This window comes from Haliaeetus albicilla, chromosome 1, assembly GCF_947461875.1.
Source record: "Haliaeetus albicilla chromosome 1, bHalAlb1.1, whole genome shotgun sequence".
NCBI lineage: Eukaryota > Metazoa > Chordata > Aves > Accipitriformes > Accipitridae > Haliaeetus > Haliaeetus albicilla.
In genome coordinates this window covers 27,769,712-27,781,171 of record NC_091483.1, presented here as the reverse complement: position 1 = coordinate 27,781,171, position 11,460 = coordinate 27,769,712, and the positions used below count along the sequence as shown (strand labels likewise).

Genomic DNA, 11,460 nt, shown 5'->3' with positions numbered 1-11,460 from the left:
GAACCCTCGTCCCTCTGGTAATTTCAGATTTTAAAGTTATCATCCACCTTGCAAAAGTTTTAATGAAAAGTACAAAGAAAAAATAAAGGCGTGGGTTTTCTCCAAGAGGTGAAATCTCATTTATTGTAGTTTTGAGTGTCTATGTGAAAGGGTGCATGGGACTTCTGGAAGTACATGCCTTTTTTTTTTTTTTTTTTTTTTTTTTTTTAGGTTTAAGTGGTGTTGCCATACCTGAGATACTCTACTTTTCATGTTCTAGATGTTTTTATGAAGGCACCTTTACTTTATACATGATCAGAGACAATAATAGGGTTTTGAATTAAGTATATATGTTCACTGACAACTTACCACTGTTAGAGAAGACTTCAGGCAGTGGATCAAATTAACAGCCATTTGGAAATCTCTACTGTTTCTAGCTTTCTATATCTAATCCAGATTAAGTTTAAATTACAGTTAAATGAAAAGGCTATCCATGTTTGCAAATGGATATGTTTTGAGACTTAACCTGTTAATACAGGTCCCAAACAAAAGGAAAGGGACAGAACTGTAGCTCAATTACATGATTACATTTATGCTGACCTTCTCATTCATCTATCCAATAGCAAAAACCTGCAGTTTACAAGATGCATAAATGTACACAGTAGCTTTAATGCCACTGTGGGTTTAAAATCATGTGGTCACCAAGGGGTTGTCAGAAATGAAGGAATACATGAAATTTTCATTTTCAAAAGAGGTATTATTTGCTTTGTAAAAAAGTAATTAGATGAGCAAGACCTAAACTGGTACTAATGTAAACAGAAGACCAGCACTGTAACTCTTACCCCGCAGGAGGCAGATGCATCAGTTCTGGTTCACATTTCAGCAACTATCTGCCTTATTTAAGACTCACTGGACCTTGTGGAGCCCTTTTTTATTTTTTGATGACTCTTGTGCATTTGGTCCTGCAACATAGTAGAATAAAAAAAAAAAAAAAGGTAACCGCTTTTTCTTTTGCAGGGGGACAGTATCTTACCATCTCTGACCCCAAAGGCAAAGAAGGAAGAGTAGCACATCTTATCCTGCCATTGGGTCACATGGCTCAGGCTGGTGACTTGTGCCTGTCGTTTAGGCATAAGGTGCCCGGACTGCATTCTGGTGCCCTCCAAGTCTTTGTGAGGAAAAACGGCGCTCACGGACCAGCCGTTTGGGGAAGAAATGGTGGCCATGGCTGGAGACGGACACACATAACTTTACGAGGACTAGGCATCAAGAGTGTAAGTACCAATGCATGTGCTCCCTTTTGGTTTTTTGTACGAGAAGCTGAAGACGCTTACATGGTGTAGCACTGGACTGTTTGTCTTCTGGGTCCAGTTTCAGCCTGTGTTGTACTACTTTGATCCCTGCCAATGGAATCACATTAAGGATAAGAGAGTCGTGCATTTTTTCAAATTAGTTTTATGCAAAAAAAATTCCATCTACAGCAACAGACATATAGGAAATGACAAAATAGCCTGTACTGAACTACCTTGTACAGCCTGTTTTAAGGGAATCACCATGTAGGAAAGAGTAGTCTAATGGACAATGGCATACTGTACATGGATTTCTAAAAAAAGCCTGTATCAAGGTTCCTCATGAACAATGCTTTAAATAACACAATACCATGAAATAGGAAGAATCATCCCCTGTGGATTAGTAACTGGCTAAACCAGGGCAAAGATATTGCAAATAAGTAATTTTTGATAATGCAGGGAGGTTACGTGTGCAATCTCACATGGTTTTATGCTCTTCAGTGTACCTGCAGCTGATCTGGCCAAGGAGGTAAATGATGACTTAACTACACCAATAACACAAAACGGTTTAGTGCAATCAAAAGAAGCTGTCTGAAGTGCCATGGAGAATCTTTTAATACCTGGAAATCTCAGAAACAGAGCAATAAACTGATATCAAAAGCTCAGCATTTTTCTTTAACCTCTGCTTAGCTTTGAAGGTAGTTTCTATTTCAGATCTGAAGAAGGGGCTTGGGTGCTTCAGGGCCTATTTTGCTCTGACTTACATATCAGGGGGCCTAAAAAGCTCACACATCATAATGTTCATGGTGGGAGCAGGCTACAACACACGCAGAATATAGTTCTAAAATTAATATTAAGGCTGTAATTACCGCAGATAATTTTCTGAAAACTTTACCTCTGCAATAGTAACAAACATTCCTGACATTGTTAGCTGTAAGTGAATGTCAGACTGAGAATATGGAAATTTATAACAGGTGAACAATATATTTGCCACATTCTTACCCTTTTTCTTTAAGTTTAACACTTCTGGCAATCCTCAGGTCTGTCTCACCTGATAGAGCAGTTCATTAAATAAGTGTGTATCACTAATACATTGTCTGGCAGAAAAGCAAATGAGTTTGAGAGACCCCAGACAAGACCAGTAGTTCCCCTTTGCACTGTCCCCTGCCTCTCTTGACCACCTCAGCAACAGCTGTCAGCACGGCTTGCCAACCATAACTGAGTGCCGGTCCACAGACCAGAGCTGCCTCGTGGCACCTTACAGAACAGTCGAGTTTGGCATCTTTTCCAGCCAGCATGGGGAGCCTGGGCTGCTGACCTGAACCACTGTGACACTTATTCCAAGGATCAGGGAATGAGAGAAAGCTCTAGGTAAGCAAGGCCTCTGCCACAGACAAATCAAGAGGAAATATGGAAGCTTTATTTTCTAGCTAATTAAAAACCAAAAGCAACTCAACACTATTGATTTTAGGGGAGGCCTACTGCAACCCCGAGCAGAATATGGATGGAGAACAGAATCCTTCATCACACTTTTTAATGAATTAGCTCTGTGTAAATTATTTTAAAGTACACCCAAAATCACTCATTTCTTAAAAAATAATTCAGTACATTCAACATAGAGTTTCTCTGACCTCTTCCAGTCCTACTCCTTATTTAAAAGTGTGCTTTCAGCAAGCATCCAAATTATTTTTAACTACACAGCTGAATTTCTGATCTATGAATCTGTATTAATTCTTTCCAGCTCAGTGATAACAGCAGACTCTTACAAAGTTTTGCTGCAGGCTTCGAATAATTTCTAAGCCATGGTCAAAAACACTGACTGTATTAAACAGTTCAGGCTTCTGAATCTACAGCAGTAGCACAGGTGAGCAGTACTGACTTACGGGAAGCATTTCTTAAAGTCAGCTGGCCATTCTGTGTATCATCTCTGATTTATGCTCCAGTCCTTCTAGTCAAGCTTTGTATTTGTTGAATTTCTTCTACTCAGGCTAAGTCTGGACTGCTAATGATCTGCATAAATCCATACCCAAACTTCTGCTGCCATTTTGTGAGGAGCCAGTGCTTCTGTAGATCACCATGAGTCTGCAGGAGCCAAAATTTGTTAGAAGATGGGTGTTCCTAGTTCACACAGCTAAGGCAGCTGCAAGGTGCTTTAGCAATGGACAGCTCCTCTATTAGACAAGATTTTTCAGAACACAAAGGATTTTATGTGTTTGCCATGAGGGACAATGAAAAAGGCACAGAGGTGATATGTAGAAAGTGCCTGAGATTCTCTTACATGGAGGTTCATCTCACTACAGCAGATGGTGCAACTGGAGCAACTCTGTCCTGAACTGCTGTTTTTTCACAAAGACCCTGCGAAAGGGAAGAAGGGAGAGGATCACAAACAGAAAAAACAGCCATAATTCTGAGCAGAATAAATAGGTTTTTGTGAGTCAGTTACGATTGCCTCAGCTCTCTTAGGCTTCTGCTTTCTTACTGTTGAGACCTCTCTCAACCAAAGCTTCTTTCATTTTACTTTATTTTTGCACTCAAATCATTCTATTTCTCTTCCCAGGTTATTTTCAAAGGCGAGAAAGGGAAAGGACAAACAGGGGATATTGGACTAGATGACGTGATCTTGAGGAGAGGACGCTGCTCTGAAGAGCATTAGCAAAGACAATGGACCAGCACAGTCATCTCCTCTAGCCCTTCCCATGCTATTCCTACCAAGCTTTGAAACAGAACTGCACGAAAAAAAAGAAGAAGTTGGAGATCTGCTAAGTGCAATCTCACTGAAATGTCACTTAAAAACATGGAGAGCATCTCCCAGGATTCAGGAACTCCAACCCTGTGCTGGTCATTTCTATTAATCCTCACCTCTAAATCATATTTGGTATGTAATAACTTTATCCCCTGTTAAGCCTGGTGAGTGCTCACACAAAGAGCACTTGTGGAAAAGGGAGAATTAATTACAAATGGTGGCAAAAGCAAGCTCCAGCTCAGAAAGGTTTAGTGTTAACTGATAGTCATTGTCTTCCCATAGTACTACTCTTTCATTGATGAGATCTGATAGGCAGGGGGATTGATCTAGCTTCAGAGTCACCTCAGATTAGTACAAGCCTGGACGTGAACTTTGGCTTACTGCCATTGACCTCTGAAGAAGGGTTTGCTTCATATTAAATAGCATTTATTTTGGTATTGCATCTGTATTAACAAAAAGCAGTTATATAGAATAGGCATTGCATCCTGTAATATTGCTACTGCTGTGTTTTGTGTATATGTGTATGGTTATTAACATATTTATGTTTTTAATATTTACAGACTCTAGTTGCAAGGTAATTGGCAGCTGTGCTTTCTTATTGTACAAGACAGGAGTTAAGCATATTCTTTGATCCTGCTGGTTGTGCTAATAGATACGTTACCAGTCAGTTAATGGTGCTCGTCGAAAAATGCTGTTGCAGTTTTCCATGTTGTAATATGCTGAAGGCAAAAGACCAAACACTTACCTGATGTAAACTGGCATCTGACAATGCTGTACAAGTTTGCATTTAGCTCAGGAGCAAGCCCTAAAGGGCTCCGAGTCCTGCAAGAAACTCCTGGTTCAGTTGAAGACTGAGCAGCCTGGAGAAGATAATTATTATTTGCATCTTGTAAGACTGAGCCTGTTGACACTACCAGGAATGTTCCCTTCCCACAAGTGGCACAAGCCTACGTGTAAGCAAAAAGGGCAGCTGCATTAATGCTGTATGAACAATTCAGACCATGAAATGCCTTGAGTGATCTTTGTCAAATGTCCATATTCCATCCAACCCTTCTGTATATAATAAACATTTTATTCTTTAGAACTAGAACAACTATCAGCTCTAGCTGGAACTAAATATTTAAAAGAACTTTGGACTCATTTTTTAGTTATGTATCATGCATGTGATGTGCAGTTTCCCGGGCAATTCTTCTGTTTGGTTTGGGATTTTTAAGTGAGGAACATTTCATCATCGTTGTTGCTAACAATTTTAAATTTGACAAAGTAATTGTAACATTTCAGAAAATGACAAAAGAAAGATTGATAAAATATGTTGTTAGTGGTGCAGCCTTAAAGCTTCAAAAATGTATATATATAAGAAATAGGTCTCAGATCTTTTAAATACTTAAATACAATGTAAGATAATGTCAGCTTCATGTCATGTTATAAAACCATCATTAAAAAAAAATTCATGTTAAGCCTTGCACAAAGTCCACAGAGACACTGTTGCAAGACCATTAGAGGTCATATTCCAAGTCCCTGTTTCTGAGAAAGTACTGTTTTGAAAATATTTTTCCAATTTGTCCCCTAGGACAAAGCACAGTATGTATAGCAGAAGTTTATTTGACCAAACAGATAGTCTCTTGCAAAACTGTATCAACAAACATTTTGGAAAGGAAAAAACAATGCATTTGTAAACATTTTAAACTGTTTAGCTTTAAATATGATCATGACCTTTTTCTCTTACGTTACTTTGTAATATGTCAGAAATATTTGTGAATAGTTGAAATAATACCTTGTCCGTATTTTAAAGTAATCAGTAAAGGAGGCAGTTACTTGCTACTAACTGGAAATCTTGTTTTCATTTCTGGATCAAAAGTCTCAATTTTATTACAGTGAAATGAAACAGAAGCTGACAATACAACCAAAGTGAAATAGCTATCTATGCAAGCCTGAAAGATTTTTTCGCCCCTTTACAAATGGCCCTTAGAACCCAGAATATGAATGAATTCAGAAGGTAAACAGAAATAAGTACTCAGGTGACAGGAGGAGGATTTGAGGTCTCTGTGTTTTACGAATGCATTTCATCCTTACAGTCAAACAAGTAACACTGTAAAGCCTTGTAAGAACCGAAGTCTCAGCTGACTGAGTGGACATTGAGGTAGTCTGTGTGGCTCTGAAGGAGCTGCTATGGCTGTGAGTCACTCACCTCTGCAGCTGGTTGTGCCGTGACGCTGTATGGGTCACCTTCTCTCAGCGTTTCTGAAGAGACGAGGCGAGGTCAGTCAGTGGTTCTGTTGTGACAGTTCTTCTCCAGCTCTTGCTGCGCCCGCCCTTTCAGGCAGCTCCATGTAGCCACACACCTCAGCCAGGACGGAGCAATACGAGCCTCCAGAAAGAGATGAGTGTATAGCCTGAGGTCTTCCTATGAAGTAGGTTGTAACTGCCCTTCCTGCTGAGGGTTTAATAAATAGGTAACTGTGCCAAAAGAAATTCCAGCTTAAATACTTAGGCAAGCAGAAGAAATTGCACTAAATTAACGTGAAAACATTTATCAAATGTACCGTATAACCTCTTGCCAGCTTACAATTTATTGTTTTTAAAAGACATGTTAAACAGTTTTCCCCTAAATAGATTGAAAATAAAGATTCTTCATAAATTACAGGTACCGTGACCAGTGGCAGTGTGTTTACTGCATTTACTGACATCAAAGCGAGTACAATGGAAAGGACTGATACATTTTTGTTTCCAGGTTCCATGCTGTACAGTCACCTCACCTTTCATCAGAGCCGTGTCATTAAGTCACTAGTGAGTGCTTTCAATAAACACCATTCATTCTGGAGAAAAGCTTCCCTAGGTTTCCTTCAATAAATTACCCTAGACTTGGAGGTCAAAATACTGGTTTTAATATAGTCGGAGATTACAATAACCACCCTAATAAAAGTCCAGTTAGTCATGAGAAGACAACCCTGAGTGGAAGAACGCTCGTGACAGCAGCCTCCATCATCCTGCTCTGTATTCCTGGAGAAAAGATGCAACAGCAGCACCCGCCTCTAATCCCAGTGCCAGATCTCACTATATATACCCCGTTACAGGTTGTTCCTCCCTGAAAACAAGGCACACTAATTGTCACAAAGATTGCTAAAATCAGAGACTTTAGATCAAGCTATGCATTGTGACAGTCACCTTGAAACCTATGCAACAAGATAAACTGTAGCTGTCTGTCTTTAAAATTTTAATTGTGAATGTTAGAAAGGTAGAGTCCTTAATTGTCAACTGAGGCCCAGTTAAATCCTATGCAATTTTTATTTATATAGATCTGGATCTCAAACACCAAATTATCAAAGTTTTCCTGGTAGTTAAAACACTTTCTTACCTGCTGTTTTATCCTGATGTCCTGTAGTCACACAAGTTTTTATGACTTCAGCTTTTTCACACCAGTAAAAAAAAAAATGAGATTGAGTGCTGCATTGGTGTAAACCTGCAACTTTAGAAAGAATTAAGAGACATTTTAGTGGTAAGTTCCAGAAGCGGTTTGAAAGAACACAGAAACCTCCTCAAGCGTTGAAAGTTAATGCATTCTGAGAGCACACCTACTGCATCAAACTGACCTAGTGATAAGTGAGGAAATGCGTTTTGAATGTCCATAATGCTTTATTTGGTTGAGAAGAAGATGCCAATGGACTGAAGGCCTTCAGGGGCCACAAAGACAACTTCAACAGTACGGACTGAAGCACCTATAGAGTTCAGACACCAGCTCCGTGTAGGTTTTCAGGATTGTAAGTCAGTCCAAAATGAATCAAATCACATTGTAGCTGTTCTGCTCTTACCAATTCTCCTTGTGCACTTGTATGACCTCTTCCAAGCACAAACCCTGTTCCTTTGCTTTGAAACAAATTGTCCTCTAGACAGTACTCTTGCTGGTTGCTTTGGGCTGAGATAGCCCGTTTTTTAAAAAACAAATGTTTTTTTTATTTTTTATTTCTCTCGCTTCTTATACTTGACAAAGAGCCTGGGTAACATCACCGAGATCAGGACAGCTGATCCAATTACTGGATGCAAGTGCTCACTGGACTGCTGGTGTTAGGTTTCCTTTTTTGTCCTAATAAATCTCTAATTTAAGTCCAGAGAGCCAGATGGGATATCATGTTTACACATGCTTGATACATGTCAAAAGTACAGATCTATCCCACATTTTCTTAATAACATGTCACACAACAAAGCAAAGTGGACCTGAATTTTCTGGATAAAGACAGAAACAATTCTTCACTCTATAGATCAGGCACTCCATCATTATTTTTCCTCAGGTTGCTTCCCAATAGCTGTTAAGAATCAACCAATTCTTGCTTTGCTTTTAGTAATATTTAACCTCATTCTGTGCTACATGGGCAGATTTTTGCCACTTCACTGTTTTCCTGCAATCCAGCTATTAAAGGACTCCCCAGGAACAAGCCTCCATTGCCATCAAACCAGTCTTCTACAGGTATTGCAGACATCACATCCCTAGAGCAAAAGGGCCATCTCTACAGCATCTCTGTACCCTATATACCAGGAAACATTACGTATAATTGCATATACCGTGCGCGTGTGTGTGCACATGGATGCGTATTGCGCCCAATAGGCTGTTGGCAGTATTAAGTGTTTGAGCAAGGAAGCCAAGTATTTATCTAGCACACAGAATAAGGACGCTCCTCTCTCTGTGATACAGCCAAATCCTGCCTTCCTCTGACCACAAGGTACTACAGCAGTTCTCCTGTAATTTTTAACCTTCTACTTTATGACTTTTTACCTTTTGTTCAGGCCAGGAATCGTCCTCTTTCACACTCTTCTCCCAGGTTTTTCCTCATCGTGCATTTCAACAGCCCATGTTCTCATTTCAGACTCTCATCCAGAATCCTTTTGATATTCATTTTGAGTTTGGCAAACACCTGGAAAGACAAGGTTCAGTGTGTATTCAGAGAATGATTTTACTGCATTTGCACGCAACACCAGTGCTAAAGTTTGGGATTGCCACTTACATGGGATTTCAGGGAGACACCATCATTGCTCTGGTACCACTGCTGCCCCAGCAGAAGGGTGGGGACCACATCACCTCTTCCCTTGCCTTTTGCCCCTGCCCCCACTTTAGGTCAAAAACGCAAAGAAATGGACTCACCACAAGTTTTTTACCCATCAGGATTGTCCAAGACAGAATTTCCGTATGCAGGAAGCAGGATTACTGCAGCATGCATACACTCCAGTTCAGTACCTGTGGCTTCTTACTGCAAACAACAAAAAAAAAGCCTTTCAAAGAAAATTGGTTTCGAAAGAACAAAAGGACTGGACGTGTATCATAGCGGGTACCCATCCTTCTCCTCCGCAAGGAAACTGGTCATGTTAAGCTTCCATATACAATGCAAAACCTCATGGGTCTGGTGGCATAGTCGTGTAATACTCCAGTTGGTTTAAGAAAGATTCTTCTCTCAAAATGTCTCAGTTTGTAATAATATCAACTTAACAGAAATTAAGTCTCCATGAACTCCACAGAGGCCACTGCTTTATTAGTCAATTAAACATGCCTGGGACTGTCCTCCATCCCTGAGGTTAGATAACACATAATACCTGTATCCGTACTATTAAATCTATATTCATGCATCCATACTATCAAATCCCCTTCTCCCCAACAGGCTGTTGATGCGCACTCTATCTGTGAACAGCTGATGCCAGGGTGAGCTGACTGCCAGCCACACCAGGAGCTGTTTGGAGCAGAGCTGGCTGGTGAGGGCTGATGCTGTGCCAGCGTCTGCTGGGAGACCTGGAGCCCATGGGGCTCAATGTCGCTGCAGGTCCCGACTCCCCAGAACAGCACCCGCAGAAACAGCCTCAAGCCCACCCAGGCACAGCCCCACCTTGCAAGTCCTGATTTAAGCCATGACAGGTGGGCCCTGTGCACTGTAGGCAGGTGAAGAGAGTGCTTTCTGAGGACACAGCAGCATGACATGAATAGTAAAACACATCCTTTCCTTCAGAAATGCTCTGCCAATGCCCTGATGCAAACGCACACAGTTTGCCTATCAGCTTGCACAACTGACCTGCTCTTAGTGTGGCTGCTTCGTGAAAAGTACTTTGCAGAGCTACGTATACAACAGAGCCAGCAAACCCGAAACCAGTCATCAAAAGCCAGAGCTAGGGCAGGTGTCATCAAAGCAAGAGGAGTGAGCACAGGGGAGGGGTGAGGTTGCTCTTCCCCCCTGCATCATGCACTACCTCTTTCTACACAGACACCACCAATGCTGAGATGCAGCTGTGCAACAGTCTCACAAAAATCCCTATGAATGAAATCCCAAGGATGCTCATACCTACCACCTTCACACCAAGGTCCGGTCCCTAGCAAAAGTTGTGACTGGTGTCCTCAAACGTGATCACACCTTCTTGTACCCCTGGGAAAAAACACTGACCATGGCTACAACCCTCAGGTCGTAAGCTCGTGAAATCAACAGGGGGACAGACAACTGTGTTTCTTGGCTGTACCTCTAAGGTGCTCTTGGCCCGTGCAGCAGTCTGATGTGGAAGAAGAAGGAAGAGTTGCCCTTGGTCCCCCTCCTGCTGCAGGCCTCAAACAGTGCCTTGTCATCCTTCCCCCTTGTGCCACGTTCCCAATCCACAGAGGAAGCACAATGGGAAGCCCCACCAACACTCCCGCTGGGAAAGCTGCACAGTCCACTCCTAAAACACATTTTCCTCAGAGCCTCTGTCTCAGGTTGTCACAGAGCTGCTCCACAGTGGTTCTGCCAAAAAAAAAAAAAAAAAAAAAAAAAAGGGAACCACTGCCAATTTAAAGTATGTTTTTACATGATTTTATTCCCAGATGAGCACAATAATACACATGTAGAACAAGTGCCCAGAGAAAAAAGATAAGCAGCCAAAAGTATACCTTGATATGTGATCGGTAACAGATCAAAGGCAACATCCAAATTTTAAATTAAGAAAAAAAATGCTGGCTGACTTAAAAGAACAAGCTTCTTGCCTATCATTTTGCTCCAGCAAATGTTGGAACTTACCCATTGGATCTTAATACCATTATTTTGGGATGCCAAGTGCAAGTAGACTTTCTTCCCTTTTTCCAGACCTTTCCATCTAGATACAAATACTGAGAGTGGCACCGTGAAATGCACTCTCACATCCCTGGCTTCAGGTCTAGCACAAGATCTCCTCGTCTGGGAGCTCACACGATGTATGCCACCTCAGCTGGTGATGACAACACCTCAGCAAAGACCACCTTGACATCCAGCCTGATATGAGTAGAGAACTAAACCCAAATAAGCACTGAGCAGTGCCGGTTATGCTTTCAAATGAGGAGAATAACTGGAAGACTGTCTAAGGCAAGAAATTTGATTAGTAGGATTCAGAAGGGCACCCAAGAGAGACACTTTGACTTCCATCCCTCTCAAGTTCTGAGTTAGCTCAGGAAATGTCATCCTACCTCAGTTT

The 11,460-nt window shown here is 41.2% G+C and overlaps 1 protein-coding gene across 5 annotated transcripts in view; it reads left to right on the top strand.

Moving 5' to 3' along the window:
- The window catches only part of NPNT (nephronectin), a 55,147-nt gene extending 48,493 nt beyond the window's left edge, over nt 1-6,654 (top strand). For all 5 annotated transcript variants that reach the window (XM_069783222.1, XM_069783229.1, XM_069783236.1 and 2 more), the window contains 2 exons: nt 997-1,253; nt 3,826-6,654. In XM_069783222.1, the coding sequence (XP_069639323.1) occupies nt 997-1,253; nt 3,826-3,921 (353 nt within the window). In that variant the 3' untranslated portion in view covers nt 3,922-6,654. The remainder of the gene's footprint in view (nt 1-996; nt 1,254-3,825) is intronic.
- The last annotated feature ends 4,806 nt before the right edge of the window (nt 6,655-11,460 follow it).